Below are 26,402 nucleotides of genomic sequence, written 5' to 3'. Positions count from 1 at the left end.
ATCTGGGGCTCCTGGCAGCCAGCTACCCTGTCCCCCAGGGGCGGGGGGCCAGGCGATGGGGGTGTATAGGCTGGCACCCCAAATTGCCGGAGATGGGAGCCCAGTTTGGGGGTGATGGTTCCTGTTGGTTCATGATGTGGCTTGCACACAGCTGGGCCGGGGCGGGGCCCTAGCATGGCCCTTCTGCAGTCCAGAGGGGCCCATCGCCTTGTCTGTGTGATGAGTTCCTCTCAGGTCTCATCTCACGGGGCATTGGTTGGCGGGACAGACACCCACAGTCCTCCCCACTCCTAGCCACCCGCCAGGCTGTCTGACAGAGCATTTCCCAGAATGCACCAGCTGAGCGGTGTAGCCCTGACTGAGTGCGGCCAGGCTGAGCGGCGGGAGCAGTAAGTACACCCGGAAAGCCTGGTCTGGCTGCTTGCCTTGGGAACCAGTGGCCTGACATCAGGGCCAAGCTCTGCCCCGGGTTCCGAAACGGTGCCGGCTGTTGTTTGCAGCACCAGATCCAATGCACCTGTGGGCAACACACTCGGGAGCTGGGCAGTGGCCCCTGTGCAAAATGAGTTTGGTGAGTCTCCATCCCCCTCCCCGTGGACCGCTGCTCATGTCTCAGAATAACAGCACAGGGGTCCTCCTTGTGGCAGCCTGGGCACAGAGGCCAGGGCCTGGAGGGCCCACAGAGCAGAATCTGCCCGGGTGGGGGGCACACTGGCAGTGGACAGAGGTAGGGGACCCCAGCTGTACCCATAAAGCAGGAGAGGAAGGGTGAAAAAATTGCTAAGGCTCCAGCTGAGATTTCAGTTCGGTTCCTGGGTGTGCTACTGCATCACCGTTTGACCCTGGGCAGGTCACTTGATCTCCTTGGGTCTTAGTTCCCCATGTGTAACGTGGGGAGGAGGATCCTGTGCCTGTCTAATTAGACTGCCGGCCTGGGCGGTCTCAGACTCAGTGGGGGCCTGATCCCAACTGGTGCTTCTGTAATGTAAGTAACTGATAGTCCCGGATGCCAGCCGGGCCCAGCCATCCCACACCTCTTCCAGCCGGGCTTGACAAGGGGGAGCCAGTCTGGCAAGCAGCTCCTGTCTCTTTCCATAGCAACGAGGCACAAGCGGGGGACAGTGCAGGTACCAGGTCACGAGGGGGCTCTGAAAAAAGTGCTGTTTTGCTTTGATCTGGGTGGAAAATCCTCCAGTTGGCTGGGAGCAGAAGGGCAGCGGGGTGGGGGTGGGGGCAGGGGGTTCCAGTGCTGGTTCCATTGGGTAATGAATTAAAAACGTGTTTTGCTGGAAAGATTTTCCTCTCCCAGCTGGGGAGGCAACATCCGAACCTTATTTTCTTTTCCATGCGGGACAAGCGCCAACAGCAGCTCAGCCTGGGCTCCGGGGAGCAGGGACTCAGCCAGCTGGTTCTCGCGGGCGGGTGCGTGGGTCGGGCGAGCTGGGGAGCTTTGGGTGTTGAGCAAAGGTGGATCCAAGCAAGGACCATGGAGACAGAAAGAGGGAGCTGCTGTTCTTGACACTATCCAGACTCAGGGCTGCTCCCCTGATGCACACCCAGGCAAGGGCTGTCCCTGCAGTGGGTTTTAAAATAGTCCCTGTGCACTCTAAGGACCCCACTACACTACTGATATCTGGGTTGCTCCCTGCCCTGACGCATGCAGCACACTGCTGGTGGGTGCTGGGGGATTGCCCTGCGCTCTGGCACCAGCTGCCGTTTGTTTTGGGGCTAAGGGGTGGGGAAGGACATGTGTGGGACTCTCCTATTTCTACATGCCGCCTGAGTGTGAGGGTAGAACAGGGGCTGCCTGCCCTGGCGCAGGCCAGAAAACAATCCCAGGCTGCTGCTGTGTCTGTGGCCTGGGCAGGTGTGTGCTGACCTGGCCGCTGCGTGAGGAGTGGTGCATGGAGTCGCATGCACCCTGCAGGCTGGCCTGGGCGCTGAGTGAGGAGCAGTGCGGGGAGTCGCATGCACCCTGTGGGTCGGCCTGGGCGCTGAGTGAGGAGAGGTGCAGGGAGTCGCATGCACCCTGCGCGCTGCGTGGAGTCACATGCACCCTGCAGGTCCACCTGGGCGCTGAGTGAGGAGAGGTGCAGGGAGTCGCATACACCCTGCGCGCTGCGTAGAGTCACATGCACCCTGCAGGTCCACCTGGGTGCTGAGTGAGGAGAGGTGCAGGGAGTCGCATGCACCCTGCGTGCTGTGTAGAGTCACATGCACCATGCAGGTCCACCTGGGTGCTGAGTGAGGAGAGGTGCAGGGAGTAGCATGCACCCTGCGCACTGCGTAGAGCCACATGCACCCTGCAGGTCCACCTGGGCACTGAGTGAGGAGAGGTGCAAGGAGTCGCATGCACCCTGCGCGCTGCATAGAGTCACATGCACCCTGCAGGTCCACCTGGGTGCTGAGTGAGGAGAGGTGCAGGGAGTCGCATGCACCCTGCGCGCTGCGTAGAGTCACATGCACCATGCAGGTCCACCTGGGCGCTGAGTGAGGAGAGGTGCAGGGAGTCGCATGCACCCTGCGCGCTGCGTAGAGTCACATGCACCCTGCAGGTCCACCTGGGCACTGAGTGAGGAGTGGTGCAGGGAGTCGCATGCACCCTGTGCACTGGCCTGGGCGCCGCGTGAGGAGCTGTGCAGGGAGTGCCCCTGAGGGTGTCTGTGTCGCATGCACACTGTGGCGGAGGCCCCTGGGGATTCCAAGTCACACCAGCAAGAGGCTGCTGGCAGCACTGTCTGGGTAGCCATTGGCTTGATTTGCACATTCCTGGATGCACCTGCCTTCACACAGCTCCCCCACCCAGGGCTGGTACAACCCATTAGGCGACCAGGGCGCTAACATATGAGGGGGGGCGACCGCGGTGGCCGGACCTTCTGCTGCCTCTGTCGAGGACGGCATTTCGGGGGCAGGACCTTCCGCTGCCTAGGGTGGCAAAAAAGCTGGCAGCGCTTCTGCCCCCAGCAGCCCCTGGGCTCTGCTCCCTGGCCAGCCTTGCCCTGCCCTGCAGTGGCTCCACAGAATTTAAGGCCAGAAGGGAGCATTAGATCATCTAGTCCAGGGGTTCTCAAACTGAGGGTTGGGACACCTCAGGGGGTCGTGAGGTTATTACATGGGGGGGGTCGAGAGCTGTCAGCCTCCACCCCAAACCCCACCTTGCTCCAGCATTTATAAAGGTGTTAATATATATAAAGAAGTGTTTTTCATTTGGGAGGAGTCATGCTTGGGGGCTTGCAATGTGAAAGAGGTCACCAGGACAAGCGTTTGAGAACCATGGATCTAATGTGACCATCTGCGTCACACAGGCCAGGGAACCCACCCCAGCACCCCTGGACTGAGCCCAGGAACGTGTGTTTGGCTAAAGCCTCTTCCACAAAGGCTGGGTCTGAAAACGACATGGGACGGAGGAGCTGCCACCACCCTGGTGGTTGGGTCTGGCAGTTAATCATCCTCCCTGATCTCGGAGTGAATTTGTCTGCTTCAGCCTCCAGCCCTGGGTCCTCGGCCGGCCTTTCTACATGAGGGTCGAGAGCCCGCAGGTACCTGGGATTTTCTCCCCAGGAAGGTATCTCCACACAGTGTCAGATCAGCTTTCGCTCTCTCCGCTACGTCTGCACTGGGGGGGCTGGGACCATGCTACTGGCAAACCCACCAACAGCCCTCCTGCTCCAGTTTCATCCATCTCCCGTGCACACACCCGGACTGTGGTGCTCAGCCTGACTCAGCCACACCCCAGCTACAGTCCGACCCATTGCCATGGTGCTCACCCTGACTCAGCCACACCCCAGCTACAGTCCGACACGTTGCCATGGCGCTCACTCTGGCTCAGCCACGCCCCAGCTACAGTCCGACCCATTGCCGTGGCGCTCACCCTGACTCAGCCATGCCCCAGCTACAGTCCCACCCATTGCTGTGGCGCTCACCCTTCAACTACATCCCAACTACAGTCCCACCCATTGCCGTGGTTCTCACCCTGACTCAGCCACACCCCAGCTACAGTCCGACCCGTTGCCGTGGTGCTTACCCTGACTCAGCCACACCACAGCTACAGTCCAACCCATTGCCATGGTGCTCACTCTTCAACTACACCCCAGCTACACTCTGACCAGTTGCCATGGCACACACCCAACCCAGCTACACCCCAACTACACTCCGACCCATTGCCATGGCATTCACCCAACCTGGCTACACCCCAACTACACTCCGACTCATTGCCATGGCACTCACCCAACCCAGCTACACCCCAACTACACTCTGACCCATTGCCATGGCACTCACCCAACCCAGCTGCACCCCAACTACACTCCGACCCATTGCCATGGCATTCACCCAACCCAGCTACACCCCAACTACACTCCGACCCATTGTCATGGCACTCACCCAACCCAGCTACACCCCAACTACACTCCAACCTAGTGCCATGGCATTTACCGAACCTGGCTACACCTCAACTACACTCTGACCCATTGCCATGGCACTCCCCGACCCAGCTACACCCCAACTACACTCCGACCTGTTGCCATGGCATTCACCCATCCTGGCTACACCTCAACTACAGTCTGATCCATTGTCATGGCATTCACCCAACCTTGCTACACCTCAACTGCACTCCAACCTATTGCCATGGCATTCACCCAACCTAGCTACACCTCAACTACACTCTGACCCATTGCCATGGCACTCCGCGACCCTGCTACACCCCAACTACACTCTGACCCATTGCCATGGCATTCACGCAACCTGGCTACACTCCAGCTACACTCTGACCCATTGCCATGGCATTCACCCAACCCAGCTACACCCCAACTACACTCCGACCCATTGCCATGGCATTCACCCAACCCGGCTACACCCCAACTATACTCCGACCCATTGCCATGGCATTCACCCAACCTGGCTACACCTCAACCACACTCTGACCCATTGCCATGGCACTCACCCAACCCAGCTGCAGCCCGACCCATTGCCATGACACTGGCCTGGCCTGCCTGCACCCAGCTACACTCTGACAATGACCCAGCTGCACTCTGGCCTGTGGTTGGTGCTCCCTGACTGCCAGGGTGTGAGCCTTGGAATGGGGCAGCCCTTCCCTACAGTGTCAGCACAGCCAGGCTGGCCAGGGCGCACGCAGCACACTTGGGGCAAGACATGCGGGGACATCCTGCCACATGCCGGGCAGGGAGGAGCCCGGCCCGTACCCAGCGGGCACATGCCAGAGCGGGGTCCTGGGCATGGGGAGAGCAGGCCTAGCCAGCCTAGGCCCTTGGCTGCCGTGGTGCCCACTGAACACTAACCCCGCAGGGTGAGGAAGCAGGACTTGCTGGGTTGCACATTTAGGACATGGCGAGTGCAGATTCCACAGGGACGGGTACGCGATGAGAACCTGGCTGGCTGGTTAACTCAGTATTCACGAGCTGCACTCTCTGAGCTGGCTGGTGCTTCGCAGGGGCAGCTTGCTCAGGGATACTGCACAGTGTGGGGCACTGGCCCAGCTAGGGTGACCAGACTGCAAGTGTGAAAAATCAGGTTAATAGGCTTCTATATAAGAAAAAGCCTCAAATACAGGACTGTCCCTATAAAATCGTGACATCTGGTTACCCTGGGCCCAGCAGCTCCTCTGGCAGCAGTTCAGCTGGGCACCTCTAAGCACCGTGGTGAAGATAATGTGCCAGGCCTGTGTCTGTCTGCGATGCTGGGCTGAGAACTTGCATGCAGCACAGGGACAAGCACTGGCTTGGGAAAGGCCCTTTGCCCCATGGCTGATTTTTTTTCCAGGTCACTGATAAAAATGTGTAACAGCGTAGGGCCAAGAACCAGTCCCTGTGGGACCTCACTGGAAACACTCCTGCTCATTTTGAGAGCTATCATTTATCCAGATCTGAGTCCATTTCATACCATGCAAGGTTTTTAATCAAAATGTCCTGTGGCACCAAATCAAACACCTTCCAGAAGTCTGAGTCTATTATATGAACACTGTTACCTTTATCAACCAAACTTGTTATCTCATCAAGAAAAGATACCAAGTTAGTTTGACAGGATCAATTTCCCATAAATCCATGTGGGTTGAGATTAATTACATTACCCTCCTTTAACTCTTTATTAATTGAGTCCATGTCAGCTGCTCCATTATCTTGCCCAGAACTGATGTCAGAATGACAGGCCTATAATTATTCATGTCATCCCATTTACCTAACATTAACTTTCTTCCAGTCTTCTGGAACTTCCCCAGCATGTCAAGATTTATTCAAAATCAACATCAATATTCCAGCAAACTCTTCAGCCAGTTCTTTTAAAACTCATGTGTGCAAGTTATCTGGACCTGCTAATTTAAAAAATGTCTAACTTTAGTAGCTTCTGTTTAACATCCCCCAGAGATATTAATGAATGAAAAGAATATCATATGATATTGTGTTTTCCCCAAATACAGAACAGAAATATTTATTGAACACTTCTGCCTTTCCTGCATTGGTATTGTTAATTTTACCATTTCCATCTAGAAAAGGACCAATACTGTTGTCAGGATTATTTTGGTTCCATAATATATTTTTAAAAACTCATTCTTACTTTAGAATGTTACTTCTTTAATTCTGCTGGCCATAGATTTCTGATTTTGTCCTTTTGCTTCCTTTATCAATTTTCTACAATTTCTAACTTCTGATTTACATTCATTACTGTCAATTTCATCTTTCTTTTATTTGCTACATTAATTTAGTTTATCTTTTTTAGCTGTTGTCACTTCCCCTCTAGCCTTGAGTTCAATTCCCTGCTTTGCCACAGACTCCCTGTTTCTCAACTCCTATCTGTACAAGGAGGATAATAACACTTCCCTGCCTCACAGGGGTGAGTGAAGATAAATATACTGAAGATTGTGAGGTGCTCACATGCTGCAGTGATGGGGTCAGATAAGGACCATCATTTGTTTATTTGTGACAGAAACACTTTAACAATAATTAAAAACATACAGGGTCAAAAACATGGTATTATCGATTGGGACAGATCCTTAGCTGGTGTAAACTGATGTAGCTCAGTTGTCTCCAATGGGGCCACGTTGATTTCCCTGAGCTCAGGTTCTGAGCCGATGCACCGGTGAGAACAGTCTGTGCACTGTGACTCTAGGGGCCAATGTGAGCTAATCCCCATGAAATCGTTCCTACCAGAGAAGCAGTATTAGTCCCAGCAGCCTGGGTAGATTGCAGTTTAGACCATTCATCTACCGCCTCCCCTGCAGCTTCAGCTTCAGCGGGTAGGTCTCTTACAGTTGGTCTATGGGTTTGCCCAGGACTGTGAAAAAACAACTAAATCCATCCCTGGGGCGGGGGCTGCATTGGTTGCTGAGAGTAGCATCAGTCCCATGCAGTACCACCAACCCCAAATGTTCAGAAATCCTGAGATTAGCCTCAAAATCATGAGATTTTGAAACACTGGCTATTCTTTCTGTCTGCTGCTCAAACGTGTTTCATGTTTGGAAGCTTTTCTCCACAGCTATAAGGGCTGGAAAGTTACTTCTGGAAAACAATGGAAGCCGAGATTCTCACCTAAATCACTTGTCTCTGGGGCATTATGCAAATACTAAGTATTGTGAGCTCACCAGCGTCAGCCATAGTGCTCCTGGGATCTGTTAGCGTGAAAATGCCTGGAATGCCTGGGTGAATGCTCTTCTGGAAACCTGCCTCTTCCTTTAGCCCCCAGAGAAAGCTCAGGAGCACTTCAGGACAGGACAGAGATAACAGCCAGATAAGGAACCTGCTTCCACTCTCTCTAACTCCCTTGGCTCAGGAGTGGCCCTGGGAGATTTGCTCCAGCCAAGCTCTTGTTTGCATGCTCTGGGACTCCCCAGATCTAATCTGTGCCAGGTGTTTAACTTGGTGACGGTAGGTGCAGCTTCTGCAAACACCTGGGAAGGAACAGCCGTGGCAGGGTTTATAAATATCCCCCAATACACTTCCCGCTCTGCTGGCAATGTGCCTAGTGATGTCATTTCAGTCACAGCGGTTTTGAACTTGACCAAAAAAAAAAATCTGTGCTCAGAGTGAGCAAACTGCGCGGGGCATGTGGCCAGACTGGGGACTAGCAGAACCTTGCTCGGTTGCAGCTCCCTGCTCTGCCCCATCACTTCCAGAGTGCAATGGAAAGCTCTGGAAGTTGCTTCACCTGCAGAGCACTGCTCCTCTTCACCTGCACATCCTGCTTCTGCCATGCTGTCCGCTCCAGCTGGCTGGGCTAGAGAGGCCCTCTTCTCTGGCCTGTTTGGCTGTCTGTCCATCCTTAGCCTGAGCTCATCCCAGCACGCACTGGCTCGCCACGCATTGCGGGGAGGCAGGCGCTCCTGGGCGTGACCACAAACGCATGGAATGCACCGACTGGTCAGCATCATTAGTTTGGTCAAAAATAGAATTCCAGTCTCACAAGAATTGAATGGTTGTCATCTCACTCGGCAAATTTCATGAACAGTTTCATTGATTTTATTACAAAAATTTGAAATGAAATAAAATGAAATGTCTTTAGTTGCAGATTGGACTTTAAAACCCCAGGTTTTGGAAGATGTTTTTTTCACTTTTTCTCACTGCTCTTTTTCAGGGGGGAAAAGCAAAAAAGGAGAGAAACGGGGGCAGGAGGGGACAAAAAACCCTTGAAAAATAAAACCCCAAATAACATTTTTTAAAATGAAACACAAATTTTCATTTTGAAAATTGTCATTAAAAAAATACAAAAATTCAAACAAAATGCAAAAATAAACAAAGTTTGGCTTGATTGAAAAGCTATTTTCAATTAAAAAACCCTACAACTTTTTGACCAAAAAAGTCAACCTGCGCTAGTTAATGATAAATTATTATTAACAATAATAATAAAACAATGATAATTGGACTGTTCTGCCCGAAAAGCCAAATTACTCCACATTGAAAATGAGGTTTCATTTTCACTTTTTGTTTTACAAAACTTGCTTGTAGGAGCTCTTGAAAACACACCAGCTTTTCAACTACCTCGTCCAGTGCCAATTCCCCTCTCCAAAAAAATAAGTGTCCCAATTTGTCACACTTGCTACCTGGTCACTCTAACCCAATCCCATCCCCAGGCACGCTCGGTGGATTCTGCCCCTCTCTGCCCCATGGCAGCTGCCCCATAGGGTTTCTGCTGCAGCTTGGCATGGCCTCGGTGGCATGTTTGCTTGCAGGGTTATCTGGGCTGAAGTAGTGTTGGTTTTGGCGTGGAGTGCCAGGACCACGCCTGCTGTTTAAATACCACAGCCAAGGGGGTTAGAGAAATTGAATTAAATATTTGTGTAGTTGGAAGACACACACAACACAAAACACCACTCCACTCTCTGGCTACTGGAGAAAAGCGGGGGGAGAGCAAATTCCCTGAAAAACTATGTAAAAGGAACAGGAGTCCTTGTGGCACCTTAGAGGCTAACACATTTATCTGAGCATGAGCTTTCGTGGGCTACAGCCCACTTCATCAGATGCATGCAGTGGAAAATACAGTAGGAAGACATATATATACACACAGAGAACATGAAACAATGGGTGTTACCATACACACTCTAAGGAGAGTGACCAGTTAAGGTGAGCTATTGCCTGCAGGAGAGAAAAAAAACTTTTTGTAGTGGTAATGAAAATGGTCCATTTGCAGCAGTTGACAGGAAGGTGTGAGGAGCAGTGGCGGGGGTGGAATAAACATGAGGAAATAGTTTTACTTTGTGTAATGGCCCATCCACTCCCAGTCTTTATTCAGGCCTAATTTAATGGTGTCCTGTTTGCAAATTAATTCCAATTCAGCAGTCTCTCCTTCGAGTCTGGTTTTGAAGTTTTTTTGTTGTAATAGTGCGACTTTTAGGTCTGTAATCGAGTGACCAGGGAGACTGACGTGTTCTCCGACTGGTTTTTGAATGTTATAATTCTTGACGTCTGATTTGTGTCCATTTATTCTTTTATGTAGAGACTGTCCGGTTTGGCCAATGTACATGGCAGAGGGGCATTGCTGGCACATGATGGCACATATCACATTGGTAGATATGCAGGTGAATGAGCCTCTGACGGTTTCGCTGAAAAACTACGCTGGCTCTTGAGGCTGCTTTAGGAAATAATTAGGACCAAATTCATTCTCCATGTGACACTGCGGAGCCCAGTCCCGCTCTCACTCAGGCTGCTGTAAATCCCGAGTGATGCTGGAGTGACTCCGTGGGCTCCAGAGGCGTCACTCCCATGGGAGTGCATGAGAGCAGCAGCAAGGCAAAGGGCTTCCCTAGAACTGGACCTGGGATGACTCTGGCCCAAGGTGTGTGGACAAAATGGGCTGAGTCCAGCCAGTAGCTGCCTGGAGTAAGTGTGTGCTGCCCCCTCCCCCAGCAAGGCCAAATCCAGCCTTGGCATGAGAGGACATGCCCACAGGTCTCTGGGTGTTTCCACCAGGCTGAATGTGGTGTAGACAGTGTTGGCTTTACACACCCAAAGCCCGATTTGCCACTGCCCTGCACCCTGCACCAGTGCAACGCGGGCGTCCCAGGCCGCCACGCTCCTGTGCTGGCCTTTTGTGCTCACTCTGCCCAGCTGGGAAGGACAGGGTGGTGGCAAACCACCCTTCCCCTGTGACTGCTAATTGGGTTTGCTGTTTACACCTGCTTCCTGACTTCTTTGTACCCAATAGGCCAGATCCTGCTTTCACTCACCCCATGTAAATCCAGAGTGTGTGTGAGGGGATGAGTTCAGAATGTGAACCAGAGTAAAACTGAAGCCCCTCAGTCATCCCCTGCCAAGAAAGGTGCTCATTAGCAAGCCGATGCACATGGTTTATATGGATGATCAGGTGAAGCTGTTAGATAGATGGAGCACTCTGAGGTCCTCTCTCCAAAGTCCCTTCAGATGCCGTCCTGATGAGCTCACGCCACAAACTGTTTCATCACGGAAGGTCATTTCCAAAGGAGGTGAGTGCCAATCAGAATCGAACCTCCACTCCTAACCCTGTAGCTGTGGGAGCCACAGAACAAAAAGAGGAATTGGGCTTGGAATCAGATTATCTCTGTTCTAATTTATCCCCATTTCATTATTTCTAACAAGTGAGTGAGTTTATTTTGGAACTGGTGTCCCCAAGAGAGTAGCTAATCGGGGCAGCACACAAGCTGGCTTTAGGGAAAAAGTCCCTTTTGTGATGTGTTGCAAGCCTATTTCCTAATATGAAAGCTGGATAATTAAATGCCACTTCCTGGAACACAATGAGAAAGCTTTATGTAAAGCCACATGAAAGCGTCTTGCTCCCAAGAATGGACCTTTCAAATTTTGGAGTGTGCTTTTGTGAGGTTGAGTGCGTGCCCTGTGTCTGGTGCACATGTGGACACTGTGTGTGGATAAATGTGTGTATTGTGTGTCTGTCTGTTTGCAGTGTGTCGCTACAGGGTATCCAAGTGTGTTATGTGTCTGTCGTCTTTCATTACCATCATAGTAGCAACCTGTTGCATGGGTCTGATTGTACGCTACGGATGTTCTGAGTGGGTGTGCAAATGGGTATGTTGTACCATTAGTGTGTTGGGTAAGTGTATGTTGTGTGATTTATTTAATTGTCTGTATGCTACACACAGGATGCACACATACCAATTTTACACAGTGTTTATAAGACTATGACAAATAAGGAGATACAGTGTTACGAAAAATCTCATCAGCTCAAAGCTCCTGCTCACGGAATGTCTTTGCACAATAGATTTTAATTCTTCCTCTCATGTTTCAGAGAGTTGGCACAGGACACAGGCACTGCTCAATGGGAATTAATAACACATAGGGGCTTGTCTACATGGGGAAACTGACCAGAACAGCTATTCTGGAATGGATCTCTGTGTGGACATGCTATTCCAGAATAAAAGTGATGTTATTCCAGAATCATTATCCTTTTTGGAAGCACACCAATTATTCCTGAATAAAGTGACTTATTCTGCATTAGCTATTCTGGTCCATTTCCACATGCAGATGGGCCCTAACTGACTGCACAGGGCTAAATTTCACCCTTGTTTATAGTTGCGAGAGCTCTTGACTGGAGAAGCTGCGTAAGCCTGAAAGCTGATCTCTCTTCCCAACCGTAGTTGGTCCAATAAAGGATATGGGCTTTCCCCACACCCCCTTCTCTCGCTAATGTCCTGGGACTGACACAGCTACAACACGCTGCCTGCCCTTGGTTAGAGATTACTTTTCTAAATGCAGCCAATGCAGCATCACAGTGCCATTCTACGCTGTCCAGTATCACGGCCACTGTTTGAAAATCAAGAAGACATTCCCCAAAACAAACATGCAGCACCTCCAGCCCCTCGGCAAACGCTTGCAAGAAGGGATGGGATGTTCGCTGTGCCCTGAAGCGAAGGGCATCTGAACCGGGCTTTGGAATTTAGGAGCCTAAATCCCTTTGAGGAACTGGGCTGTTCCCCTTTGTGTTCCCATAGGAAGGAAGCCTGGAAGGGGCAATGGGTTTAGGGTTATTTTGGTGCGTGTTCTGTTCTGCTTGTTTTTTACATTACAAATCAGGTCTTATCTACCCTGGATGACACTATGGCAACTGGAGAAAGAGTCAAGTTATAAATATCACCAGGGACAAGGAACTGAACAGCAGAGAGGGGATAGGTGCTTTAATCGGACTGTTCAAAACTCTTTGGTTTTGGTAAATCCTCTTTAACTATAATGCCTAATAAACATCTGGGAGAAAGAGTGTCTTTGTTAATGGTTCACAGCCCTTCCCCGCACACATGTCCAGTTACAGGGTGAAAGAGTGCCCAATATATACCTCTGAACCCCAAGCAAAACTAGGGGAGCCCAGACCATAAGATTGGGAAGAAAGTTGGAAAAATCCTCCCTTTTCCCAGCCTTTTCTATTCCTCCAGTGGTGCCAACTCTCATGATTTTGTCATGAGTCTCATGATAATTATTGGTTTCCTTCAAGCCCCAGCTCCTGGAGTCACGTGGATAGGTGACAATTCCAGCCTTTGTTCTTAAAGGAAAAGTACATTTCTAGCCCTTGTGGCTGTGGATAAAGCTTCAAAATGTGACCCCAGTGTGCCCCAAAGGCTCCAAAAGCAGAAGGCAAATTAAAAAGAAACCAAACCTACTACTTTGACATCCTCTTGTGATTTTAAAGCCAATCTTGTGATTTTTGAACATTTGGGGTTGACAAAGGTGTTCATCATAAAGAACCAGAGAAGGGCACGTGCCCCATTTTCCCTCAAAACCTTTCCAGTGTCACCGTGACACACCTGGGCTCCATTTGGATGGCTAGATCGGACACTGTCCCTCACTCCATCTGTGCAGCTCCCAGCCCAGTGACTGGCCGCAATGCTAATCATTACTAACCCCTGCGAGATCCTTGGGATGTGTCAGATCAGCCTTCACGGCAGGGTCTGAATGTGCAAGGAATGCGGTTTGCGGGTGAGCATGTATGTTTCTGTTCACAGGCGTGTTTCCATGTGCATGCCTGTGCGACGGACATGCGAGAGTCTTTGGGCATGGGAGGCTGTGCGTGGGGAGGCTGGGTGTACATGTTGCTGGGTGTTTGTGTGTGTGGTGGTGGGGAGGCTGGTTTTACCTGTTGCAGCAGAGAATGTCCACTCCTCCCTGCTTCTCCCAGCAGCCCCCTGGTTTCCATGGGTCTCCCTGAGCCACCAAACCCCAGCACGGCTGGCGTAACCTCCTGTCCGTCAGTGCCGCCTGGCACCGCCCGCCTGCTCGCACACACAGCCTGCTGCTTTCAGTTTTCCTGTAACAGTGAAAGTTAAGCAGGGAAAAAAACGTTGCCGTTAGCATGTAATAGAGGAAGAGAGGTAAAAAGGGCAGGAAATTTGCACCAAGTCCATTTCCCCTTGGCCCTGGGCTGCTGCTCACTCCGGAACTGGGATTTGCGTAGGCAGAGTTAAAAATAACGGGTATAAAAGAGAAAGGCAAAGGGCTGAGAGAGCCCCACAGCAAACCGGCCTCCAGCCTGAGCGAGGAGGGCTGAACTTGTGCTACCAGGGCCAGACAGAGATCAAAGCAGAACCACCTCCGAGGGGAGCAGGCAGCCCAGAGGGGAGGACACGTGTGTGTGTTTGTGTTTGTGTGTGTGTGTAATCGGCTGTAGTGTGTGTGTGCGTGTGTGTGTGTAGTGTATGCTGTTCTGCATGTATGGTGTGTACACACTAGGAGAATATGCACACTGGTTTCTCTTGTGTTAAGTTTTTCTTGCAAAGAGCAGTAACTCTTCTCAGTCCTAGAAAATAACCCGGATGCTCTAACTCGCAGTCAGAGGAGATGGAGTTTTCTCTTCTGAAAAGATACCGCGGCCTGATGTTACTGGTGTCAATTATTAGTAACGCTTTGGATCCCTCCCAAGGGAGTGGGGCAAATGACTGTTTGCCACAGGCCTAGAAGATGCAACATTAGCTACAAACGCTAAATGTTATTAACTAAGAGCATTTCTGGGTATTGCTTCGTTTCATTAAGAAAACATTCAATGCCAGTCCGAGGAGCTAACCACACGGCTGGCGAGGCTGAAGGTCTGGGGGTCTCCAAACACCGGGGCCTTGGGGTCCCACATGCCCTTTGGATATGTCGTTCGCCTGGGAAGGGGCTGCCCAGATCAACCGTCCTCTGAGGCGCTTCTCTCCGGGAACAACTGAGAAGGCTCCTGGAGTCAGTCCCCAGATCTCCCGACCCCCAATATCGAGACACAAGATTTGTTCCCTTCCACATCCGGCCTTCCCGGGAATCTCTGTCACTTCACAACAAATCTAACAGCCACCGAGGAGAAAAGGCCTTGACAGCCGCAGCCCCGGCCCAGCCCTGGCGTGCGGGGAGGTGCACTGTGCACGGTGCAGGGCAGCCGGTGTTCCAGTGGCCAGGAGTCCTGCCGGCACCACTGGGCCGGGCTGGGCCTGGGTTGAACTCTGGGCCTGGGCAGAGCAAAGGCTTTGACCGCCAGCCCCGGCAGCGAACTGGCTGGGGGGGCCGATTCCCGGGGCACAGCCCAGCTGAGGGGGCAGGCGGGAGCGAATCTCGCCGGGCTGATAACATTGTGTCTGTCCCGCAGGGGGGGAAAGCTGCCGGGAGCCGATAAGAGCCGGTTGCTCTGGCCTGGCCTGAAGCTCCCTGGAGTTCTGCTTCCCTCTGCGCCGGGCCGGGCTGCAGGGCCCCGGGACTGAGCCCTGGGCAGCTCCCCGAGTCGGCTCAGAGTGGCGGAAGGAGGAGGCTTCTCAGTGCCAAGGGTGGGGGAGACCCTGCCGTCCGTCCGTCCGCCCCCCAGCTGTCCATCCACCCTCCCTCCGTCCGTCCATCCCTCCCCGGCAGTCCATCCGTCCACCCCTCCGTCTGTCCATCCATCCCTCCAGCTGTCCATCCACTCCTGCCCTGTCAGTCCGTCCGTCCGTCCACCCCTCTGTCTGTCCATCCATCCGTCCATCCATCCCTCCAGCTGTCCATCCACCCCCGCCCCGTCAATCCATCCGTCCGTACACCCCTCTGTCTGTCCATCCACGCCCTCCCCATCCATCCATTCCTCCCCGTCCGTCCGTCCTTCCATCCCTTCCCCATCCATCCATCTGTCCATCCATCCCTCCATTTGTCCATCCATCCCTCCATCTGTCCATCCATTCCTCCCCATCAGTCTGTCTGTCCACCCGTCCGTCCATCCCCTCCCTGCCAGTCCGTCCATCCATCCCCTCCTCTGTCCATCCATCCCTCCAGTTGTCCGTCCATCTATCCCCTCCCTCCCCGTTTGTCCGTCTGTCCATCCAACCCTCCCCATCAGTCTATCCGTCCATCCCTTCCTCTGTCCATCCCTCCCCTCCCCGTCCGTCTGTCCATCCACCCCCTCTCCATCCATCTGTCCACCTGTCCCTCCGTCTGTCCATCCGCTCCCTCTCCGTCCGTCCACCCCCTCAGCTGTCCATCCACCCTCTCCCCATCCGTCAGTCCGTCCACCCCCTCCCCACCAGTCTGTCTGTCCATTCCTCCCCGGCAGTCCATCCGTCCACCCCTCCATCTGTCCATCCATCTGTCCATCCATCCCTCCAGCTGTCCATCCACCCCCTCCCCATCAGTCCGTCCGTCCATCCACCCCTCCGTCTGTCCATCCACCCCGTCCCCGTCCATCCGTCCGTCCATCCCTCCCCATCCATCCATCCTTCCACCCTCTCCCCATCCCTCCTTCTGTCCATCCACCTCTCTGTCTGTCCATCCATTCTTCCCCATCCATCTGTCCGTCCACCCCGCCCTCCCTCCATCTTTCCATCCCTCCGTCTGTCCATCCACCCTCTCCCCATGAGTCTGTCTATCCCTCCCCTTTCATCTGTCCATCCACCCCCTCCCCGTCCCTCAGTCCAGCCCCTCCCTGCCAGTGTGTCCGTCCATCCCCCCAGCTGTCCATCCTCCCCCTCCACATCCCTCCATCCATCCATCCTTCCCTTCGTCTGTCAGTCCACCCCTCACCGTGTCTGTTGTCCACCTGTCCGTCCATCCCCCCGTCTGTCCATCCATCCCTCCAGTTGTCCATCCATCTACACCCTCCCTCCCCGTTTGTCTGTCTGTCCATCCACTCCTCCCCATCAGTCTGTCCATCCATCCCTCCCTCTGTCCATCCAATCCCTCTCCGTCTGTCCACCCCCCAGCTGTCCATCCACCCTCTCCCCATCCGTCAGTCCGTCCACCCCCTCCCCGCCAGTCTGTCTGCCCATCCCTCTGTCTGTCCATCCATCCCTCCATCCTTCCCCTCCCCACCTCAGTCTGTCTGTCCAGTCTCTCCATCCCTCCATCCCCATACTCAGGGGTTCTCAGATGGGGGGCCGTGACCCTTCCGGGGGTCAGAAGGTTATTACTTGGGCGGTTGCGAGCCATCAGCCTCTACCCTCAAGACCCACTTCTTCTCCATCATTTATAATAGCGTTTAATATTAAATATGTGTTTTTAATGTATAAGGGGGGGTCGCACTCAGAGACTGGCTGTGTGAAAGGGTCACCAGTGTAAAAGTTTGAGACCCGCTGCCATACGTGGAGGGAGGAGACCTCAGCCAGCAGAGGCTGTCTGTCCATTCAGCCCCACACCTATCCTAGGAGGGAGGAGACCTCACCCAGCAGAGGCTGTCTGTCTATCCGCCCCTCCATCCAGCCCCATACCTATCTAGCCACCCCCAGAGACTCGCAGCCAACCCCACAGCCACCTTTCTGCCCCTGGTTCGAGCAGCCGGAGGAGTCCTGGCCTGTGTCTCAGTTGTGGTAGATAGTGGATTCCTTTTGTGGGCAGGAGCTTTCCCTGACGCCAGGTGCTGCTGGGCTGGCCCAGGACGGGGGACTCTTAGCCTTTCCCCACCCTATTAGAACAGAGCATCTTCCCCTAGGACAGTGGCTGCCCCAGGCCCCCATCCTGCCGAGGCCCAGGCAGATGCTGGGGCAGCGTTCCCGGCCTTGCTGCCACTCAGGGGCTCCCCAGATCCTCCTTGTTAGCAGAAAATAAACCCAAGGGGGTAGCTGGTGCTAGCCCCATGAGAGATGGTGACCGTGGCCCCTTGGGCAGCCAGTACTTGTAACACAAGCGCTTGCTGCAGGAAATGGGGCTCATGGCCCTACTGGGGCTGTCCCACTCTCCACCCTGGGGCCCAGGGAGTAATGGACTCTTGAGCTCTGAAGGGGCCACACCATGACATGGGAGCCAGCTGTGAGGCTGTCCCTGAGGTGGGTCATGGGCTGGCATCATTCCCTGGCTCTGCCACAGACTTCCCATGTGATCTTGGGCAAGTCACTGAACTTCGCTGTGCCTCGCTTTCCTGGAGTGTCAGATGGGGCTGAGGCCTCCTGTGCCTAGTTAGACTGTAACCGAGCTCTGTCTCTGGCCAAGCGCCCGGGCACTGCACGGCACCTGGCTTGATCTGGGTGCAAGCATAGTGCCAGCTGGTGCCAGCACCCCTCGGAGCGGCCGTCCCAGCTTTCCTCTTCCAGGTTGTTCTAAACCGGGGCAGGTCTGCACGAGCAGAGCTAATCTTTAACCCTTTCTTCTCCCCGCCTCATTCATCCTTCACTTAACCGTCCTGTTTGCCTTTCAATTGCTTTGCTGCTGTTTGATCTTGTCTAATGCCCCCTTCTTTACAGCCTGGTTTAGTGGCTGGAGAGAGAATTCTCCTTTCCCAAATGGAGCTCTTGGGCGTCTGTCAACAGAGGGCTGTGCACACACATACCTCCTGCCCAGCAGGGCCCATCTGAAACCCACATGCATTGGGGTAGCACCTACTGCAGGGACTGGCAGGGGCCCACATGGGCTGATCTCCAGCCGGGTCCCACCAGCTCCCACAAATCAAAGCGTCCATTGCAGAGGGTCTGTGAAAGGAATTTAAAGGGAGGCTGGTGTCTCTCTCCTCGTGGAGGCACTGGACAAGCCTTCCTGGTTCAAAGTCCCAGCTCTCACAGACCCCTGGTGTGATGGCGGGAGAGTCACTGATCCCCTGTCCCCAGCTGCACGTTGGGGATGACGCTTCCTGTCCAAACCATGAACTCGCTGAGGCTGCATTTAAGTCTGTCCCACACCTAGCACAGCGGGACCCTGATCTCGGGCCGGGCCTCTCGACATGCCCAGAGTACGAATTACACCAACCACCTGGGAAATATTCCACCTGCCGAGACCTACCAGCAATAGACATGAGTCCCACCTGGCGGCTCTTTCACTCGGAAAATGAGCCAGTGTTGCAGGGCTACAGCTACTCAAACCAAGGGAAAGGAGGACAACCCAAGTGTAACTAGAGTCTGCTCTTTCCTCTGGCTCCAGGCCATTTTGTCTTGTTCTCTGCAAGATCTTGGGGCAGCAGCGGCCTCCCTACTTGGGTCCTGTACAAATAATACTTCATAATAAAAGGATTAGCAGCACGTCACAGAAATATGCGGCCGTGCAGGTCAGGAGAAACGCCCTTGCGCCCCACGCTGGAGCACGTGTGGCCTTTAAAATGCCAAAGCCACGGAGAAGGACTTTCCAGTTTTCAACCCAGTGGGTGGAATTTATTCTAGATAACAAACAGGATTCTGAACTAACAAACAGCCAGCTGATGTCCAGGCAGACGCCAGTGCATGCTTTGGAAATGAGTCCAGGAGTTCTTGGTAAAAGGGGAAAGATTTGCATAGTTGTTTTCCCTGTGGATTACTGCACTCATTTACTGCAGTGCTCCACCCTTATAATTAAAGTCAAGTGATGAAAGCAACTGGTAGGGTAAGTTTGGATCCAGGGCCAGAGAAGCTGTGTGCATTTACCTTTGTGGGTAGCATTATTATTCCTGTTTAAACAGTCTTCTGGCTCCTGATGAGCAGAGGGCTGAAGCCCAAGTTCTTCGAAAGGTAGGAGCAATGGAAAGCCCCGAGCGGGCAGGGCTGGCGAGATAACCTTATCGCTTCTAGACAAACTCAACAGTCAAAAAGCCATTCCTGGTATTGGCTGGAGTGAGGCCAGCCTAACTCAGATCAAGAAAGGAGGATGCTGGAGGCTGGGCCTTCCCAGCGGGGCCTTGACTGGGCCAGTCCTCACAAGCTGGCTGGTCCGTATTGGCTGACGGTCTCTTCAGGGGTCAGTGTCACCTGCTCCTGGCTTCACAGACACGCTGAAGTTTGTCCCCCATCCCTGGGCTGGCAGGTGCGTTGCTGAGGGTGTTTTGTTCCCGCCTGCCAGCAGTACCAGGCCATGCTATCCTGGGCCACCATCTGCCGAGCCTGCTGCACACGCCCAGGACTCAGGCCCCGGGTCTATATTCAGGCAGTTTTCAGCGTGGGGAGGAGTCCAAGGCAGGCACATGGCCCCCAAGTGAAGTGGGGACTCCAGACAGTCACTCACTGCATGGGCCGTGCAGGGCCCCTTTCTGTAATGCACGCTCCGGTTCCCCCCCCGGGACCCACACAGAGCCCAGAACCCCACAACAACATTCCTCCCGGCTCCCCCCACGGCTTCAGCCGCCCTGGGAGCTGGCCTGGGGCACTGATCAAGGCAGAAGACTGGCCGGGCTGGGCCGGGCCGGGCTTTCACTGGCCCGGCCCCACAGTCCCCCCTAACCCGCTGCCCGACTTCGTGCGACTTTTCGCGCTGGGCTCTGAGAGCATCCAGAGGGAGGGGCGTGGCCGAAGGGCCGGGGGGCGTCTCCTCCGTCGCTGTGGCCAATGGGCTGAGGATGCCTGTGAATATCCAAGCAGGTGCGGGCCAATCAGGGCGCGCTGGGGATGTTAACAGCTGGGGAGCTGCCCCGGCTGCCCTAGACTCTGACTGTCCCGGTGCGGGAACTGCCCGGAGCCCAGCGCTCCCCCAGCGCGCTATGGCCGGGGCCGCGGGGGAAGCTGCGCTGCCGCCCATCGCCTCCTTCGCCAGTCTGCTGCCCATGGAGGACAAGCGGGGGCCGCTGCTCCATGTAGGTGCCGGGGGGGGGGGCGCTGCTGGGACGAGGCCGGCTGGGGTCGGGGTGTCTGTAGGGATAAGGCACCGCCACTGCCCGCGGTGCTGGAAGCGGCGCCAGGGAAGTTTTTGTGGGGTCTCCAGTAACTGCGGGGCTGGCTGGGGCAGGGGGCCCGCTGCGGGGTGAGGTGGGGCGAGGGGCCCGGGGCCCGCTGCGGGGTGGGGGGCCTGTCAGGTGCGCGGGCGGGGGGCGCCCGGAGATGGGAGTATTCCCCTCCTTTGGGCGCTGGGAGGGTGCGGAGTGGGCTCCCACGAGGCAGCGGCGAGGGGGGGGGACCGTGGGTGGCCCAGATCCCGGGGAGTGTGTGTGTGGGGGGGGGGGGCAGCTGGCTCCAGCTGGCCCCGTTCCAGGGAGCCCGGGGTCACTGGCGCGCCCTGCCGTGCCCTCCTGAGGGCCCCTGGCCTGCGAGCGCAACCCGCTCTGCTGGCTCCGGGGTGAGCGTCTGCTCCGGCCCCGGCGCTGCGCCCGGCCCCTGACTCCCAGTCTCCCCGCCCTGCAGCCCCGCTTCGCCGCTATGGAGGGCGGCCCCGCCGGGATCAAGAGGGAGGACGACGACCTGGGCAAGTTCGTGGACTTGGATTTCATCCTGGCCCACACCAGCAGCCCGCAGCAGGCCGGCCCCGCCTACCCCCTGCCCGACACCCCGGAGAGCTGCGGCACAGACGGCGACGGCTCCTACCTGCCTGCCAGCAAGTTCGGGGCCCCCTACCCCGACAGCCACAGCTACATGGCCGAGCTGCTCACCGCCGACCTGCCGGGCCCCTGCGAGCTGCAGCGGAGGGAGTACACGGAGCTGCGGGTCCCCGGCGCCCTGGGCCACCCGGCCATGGCCCGGTCGCTGCCCGCGGAGTACAGGGCGCCGCCCCTGGGGGCCCGCATCAAGCAGGAGCAGCCGGAGGAGCAGGCCTGCATGCTGGGCATGGCGGGCGAGTGCCTGGGGCCGGGCGCCGTGGACCACAAGCCCCTCATGCTGCCCCCCCAGCAGCCGCTCTACCCGCCCCGCCCTGGCTTCCCGCAGCCCAGGCTGGGGCCCCCCGAGGAGCTGGGGCCGGCGGGGGAGGGCCCCCTGCCCCCGCACCTGGGCCCGCAGCACTACGCGCTGCCCCCGCACCACTACCCGGCCCACCTCGCCGCCCACGGGCCGGCCCAGTTCCACGGACACTTCAGCGTGTTCCGGGAACCGCTGAAGGCGCCGCCGGGGCTGCTGGTGACGCCCCCCCACTCGCCGGTGCTGGATTACTTCCCCGCCGGGGGGCCGGAGCTCGGCAAGCCCAGGCGGGGCCGCCGGTCCTGGGCCAGGAAGCGCACGGCCACGCACAACTGTGACTACCCGGGCTGCGGCAAGACCTACACCAAGAGCTCGCACCTCAAGGCGCACATGCGGACGCACACCGGTGAGGCCAGCTCTGCTGGGGAGGGGATTCTCCGGGGGGGGCGGCTCCAATCCCCCCGGCCCGCGCTCCTGGGGGCGCACATGCGGACGCACACCGGTGAGGCCAGCTCTGCTGGGGAGGGGGTTCTCCGGGGGGTGGCGGCTCCAATCCCCCAGGCCCGCGCTCCTGGGGGCGCACATGCGGACGCACACCGGTGAGGCCGGCTCTGCTGGGGAGGGGGTTCTCCCGGGGGGGGGGGCGGCTCCAATCCCCCCGGCCCGCGCTCCTGGGGGCGCACATGCGGACGCACAGCGGTGAGGCAGGCTCTGCTGGGGAGGGGGTTCTCCGGGGGGGGGGGCGGCGCCAATCCCCCCGGCCCGCGCTCCTGGGGGCGCACATGCGGACGCACAGCGGTGAGGCAGGCTCTGCTGGGGAGGGGGTTCTCCCGGGGGGGCGGGGGCGGCTCCAATCCCCCCGGCCCGCGCTCCTGGGGGGCGCACATGCGGACGCACAGCGGTGAGGCCGGCTCTGCTGGGAGGGGGTTCTCCGGGGGGGGCGGGGGCGGCTCCAATCCCCCCGGCCCGCGCTCCTGGGGGGCGCACATGCGGACGCACAGCGGTGAGGCCAGCTCTGCTGGGGGGGGGGGGTGAGGCTGGCTCTGCTGGGGGGGGGGCGGCTCCTGCTCCAGGGCGGGCGCAGCTCCAACCCCTCCCGGCCCGCGCTCCTGGGGGGCGCACGGCTCCTGCTCCGGGGTAACTTCTCCTACCCCCAGCGCGCTCTGAGGCGCGCAGCTCTCGGGGGCGCACGGCTCCTGCCCAGCCCCCCTTCCCCGCGCTCCTGGGGGGCGCACGTGGCGGGGCAGGACTTCCCAAGCCCGGCGGGGGCCCGGTAGAGGCAAAGGGACGGGAGCCTGGCAATGTAGTGGGGTTGGGCCCGACCCGCCGTAGGATTCCTCACCCCCGAGTAACTCCCATGGGCTGCGGGAGGGCCACCGGTGCCGGCTCCGCAGGAGCGGGCCCGCGGGGGAGGGGGTAGTGATGGGTCGGACCGTGGGGCAGTGCGGGGTAGTGACGATGGGCGGGGGAGGCAGTGAGGAACAGTGATGGGTCGGGCCGTGGGGGGGAGGAAGGGGGGTAGTGGGGATATTGATGGGCCTGGCCGCGGGGGGGGGGGGGAGAAGGGAGGCAGTGCGGGACAGTGATGGGTCGGGCGTGGGTCAGTGCGGGGTACTGACAATGGTCGGGGGGGCAGTGCGGGACAGTGATGGGTCGGGCCGTGGGGGGGGGAGGGGGCAGTGCAGGATAGTGATGGGTCGGGCCGTGGGGGGGGAGAAGGGGGCAGTGCGGGACAGTGATGGGTCAGGCGGGGGGGGCAGTGGTGGGTAGTGACAATGGGCGGGGGGGGGCAGTGCGGGACAGTGATGGGTCAGGCGGGGGGCCAGTGCGGGACAGTGATGGGTCGGGCGTGGGGCAGTGGGGGGTAGTGACAATGGGCGGGGGGGGGCAGTGTGGGACAGTGATGGGTCGGGCCGCGGGGGGCAGTGCAGGGTAGTGATGAGTGGCCGGGGGGCAGTGCGGAATAGTGATGGGTGAAAGTGCCAGAATTTGTATCCCTTAAGCTGAGGAGAGAACGGTCTGGGAACCGGTGTCCCCGCTGCCTGCACCTGGCGGCTGCTGGAAAGCCCAGGGGTTGGGAGCAGGCCCTAGGCAGGGCAGTGCCCACGGCTGGCAGGTTAACACTGTTCTCTCTGCCCAGGGGAGAAACCGTACCACTGCAACTGGGATGGCTGCGGCTGGAAGTTCGCCCGCTCAGACGAGCTGACCCGTCACTACCGCAAACACACTGGCCACCGGCCCTTCCAGTGCCACCTGTGCGAACGGGCCTTCTCCAGGTCGGACCACCTGGCACTGCATATGAAGAGACACATGTAATGGACAGAAACGCCTCTGGGGATCTGGCCCCTGGCCAGGGGGGAGGGGAGACACTAAGAACTCTATTTATGAAGCTGCAAAATATTTTCTTATGGATGCAACTAATTTATGTCGCTAGCGAGGTCTGGAAAGAGCAAACGCTCAGTATTTAAAGGTAAAACCAGCTGGATCTTCCACATGTCTAGATAAATAGCTACCCAGGAGTCTGGCTGCGTAAGTGTGGAGCCCGGGTGTATAATACTGTACAGAATGAGTTGAGTATCTTGCATTTTTAAAGGGATTTTTAAGCTTATACATTTGATTTTTTTTTAATTTTTTTTTAAATGTTGTAATGTAAAGAGTGGGCAGCATCAGAGTGGATCTGGGTTAAAGTACGTTTTTGGTTCGTGGTTGTGTTTATAAAAAAAAAAAACAAAAAAAAAACCTCAAAGAAACCAGGCTGCTTCTGTAGACTGTTAGCACCTTTTTAAAACTCCTTCAAAGGCAGACAGGAATTGCCAGCGTAGGTCGGACCCCTAGGCCATCTGCCCCAGTGTCCTGCCATGCTCCACTCCCCACCCACTTACATAGTCTGAGACTTGCTTAGGCCCTTGAAGCAAGTCCCAAAGCTGTTGGCATTAACATGGCTCCCTTTCCATCCCACTGGTGCTGTGCTGCTCCCTGGTGTGGTGATCAAGGCCCAGCTGCTGGAATCTGAGAGTGCCTGAAATTGCTCAGCAGCCACTCCTTGGAAAGTGAATTTCTAACCCAAAATGTGACTGGAGTGAGGCCGGAAAATGACCCACTCTGTAAAATCTCATGATTTGTGAAGCAAGCTTGTGATTGTTGGAGCCTGACTCTGGGATTTTGACTACTGCTGAGCAGCACAAGGACAGGGATCTCCCTCCTTCATGCCCTTCAAGGGAGTGTTCCAAATCTCTAGGAATTGCCTTAGCCCCAAGCCAGTCCCTGGCCCATGGGGAACACCCCATCCACAGCCGGCTCCCGTACCCAGTACAGATCAGCGGCATCTCCTGAGAACAATCCTATTTGTAATGTCGGGTCTGGATTTGTCTTGTCATTTTTAACTGTGTATTTTTGTTTGTTCTCCTTCTGCTGAAGGATGAGCTGGAAACCAGGTACTGCTGCAGCCCCCTTTCCAAGCTGCTTCCTCAAACTTCCTTGTGTAAAGAGGACAAGGAGTTTTGTCCACCTATGAATCCCCAGGTCTCCGCTGTACTTGACCCTTCTTTGTAAAAGAGAAGGCCAAGAACTCTTGATGTGCAGCTTCTGCAAAGTGTGCTGTGAGCTGGCAAAGAGCAGGGATCTAGAGTTTGGGTTTTCTAGGACTTGTCTTCCTGCTGGGACTCCTAGACCGGAGAAGAGCCTGTTCCTGGCTGTGTATATTGTCAATTAACATTTCTCTCCCCCACTTTGAAATGTTACTTTTCTTCATATGCACACCATTGTGCTATTGTGAGCTGCTGTAAAATAAATAAATACGCCTCAACATCAGGGGCCAGCAGAGTTTACTCTGAAACTTTCCCCAGGAGCGAGAAGCAGATGGCAGGCTTTACTGTTTGTAAATATTATTTGCATTGAGATTCATTTCTATTTAAAAGAGCCATGAAGGAATCTGGCAACGCCCTTTGCCTTGTCTCCGGCATCTTCTGTGAGTGGCAGCACTTTTTGGAACAAACATTAATGAGTCATTTATTTCACCACCCTGTGCCTCAGTTTCCCCATGCTACAGATGTGTAAAGGGAAGCACAGAGGTGAAGTGACCTGCCCATGGCAAGTCAGTGACAGAGATGAACTGAACCAAGGAGATTTGACTCCTTGTCCTTTTCTCTACCCACTAGATTCTCCCCCTACCTCCTCTAGAGCTGTGAATGGAACCCAGGAGTCCTGATCCCCTTGTCAGGTGGTTACAGCCCAGGAGGCTTCCCCCAGCCAGAGCTCCTGTATCCATACCAGGTGTATGGCTCTGTGGAACGCCCCAGCCGAGCTACGGGGCAGCTTCACTCCTCAGGTGCTGAGGTTTCCTTATGAATTAAGAGTGGTGACTAAGCGCTGGCTTGTTGGCAGGTCCCAGACCCAGCAAGCAGGTCCATCTCCATCCCTCCTGCGGCCAATTACCCATGAGACACGCACTGCTCTGAAGGCTGGGGCTTGCACAGACCTGAAAGGGAGTCACAGGGCAGAGAGAATTTTGCACAGCTGGTTCCACACAGGAGCAGTGACTTTCCCTCTGCTCCCAGCACTGCCATTCATTGGTGTGAACCGTCCCCTCATGGCAGCACAGGCCCAAGGAAGGACACGGTGGCAGCGCCTTTCTGGGTTCCCAGCTCCCAGCAGAAGTTACTCACATGCACCCTGAGTTTGGCTCAGGCCCCTGCTCCCAGTGGGGTGCAGCAGGATGGGGCAAAAGGAGTTGCAGCTGTGTGTCCGTCTGCACCTCCCTCTAGATGTGTGTGTGTCAGTGGGCACCTGCCCAGTCCTGTGTGTGCACATGCTGGCTGACTGGGACCTGGGTAGGGCGGGGTGCCTGGACCCTCTGGCTCCCTTTCCTTAGCCCCCCTCCGCCTCGTGGGCCTGGCCTCTCCACTGGGGGGCTGAGTGGAGCAGCAGGTAAATCCCACTCCTTCCAGAGCTCCTGCAAGGCCGGCTGCTTTGTGAGTCCCAGCCCCTGGAAATGTGACGGGGC

The 26,402-nt window shown here is 55.9% G+C and overlaps 1 protein-coding gene and 1 long non-coding RNA gene across 2 annotated transcripts; one reads left to right on the top strand and one right to left on the bottom strand.

The window, feature by feature from the left end:
- Positions 1–9,979: 9,979 nt before the first annotated feature.
- Positions 9,980–20,146, bottom strand: LOC115655974. Its single transcript, XR_004001556.1, has 3 exons — positions 19,229–20,146; positions 13,555–13,725; positions 9,980–10,964 (listed from the first exon to the last, which is right to left on the bottom strand). It is a non-coding gene; the product is annotated as an uncharacterized LOC115655974 (long non-coding RNA).
- A 59-nt stretch (positions 20,147–20,205) lies between these two features.
- Positions 20,206–25,240, top strand: LOC115655973 (Krueppel-like factor 2). Its single transcript, XM_030572100.1, has 3 exons — positions 20,206–20,367; positions 20,912–21,806; positions 23,541–25,240. Exons 1-3 carry the CDS (start codon positions 20,275–20,277, stop codon positions 23,714–23,716), a joined length of 1,164 nt encoding a protein of 387 aa, XP_030427960.1. The 5' UTR covers positions 20,206–20,274; the 3' UTR covers positions 23,717–25,240.
- Positions 25,241–26,402: the final 1,162 nt, after the last annotated feature.

This window comes from Gopherus evgoodei, chromosome 8 (assembly GCF_007399415.2).
Source record: "Gopherus evgoodei ecotype Sinaloan lineage chromosome 8, rGopEvg1_v1.p, whole genome shotgun sequence".
NCBI lineage: Eukaryota > Metazoa > Chordata > Testudines > Testudinidae > Gopherus > Gopherus evgoodei.
This window is presented reverse-complemented; position numbering and strand designations above follow the sequence as displayed.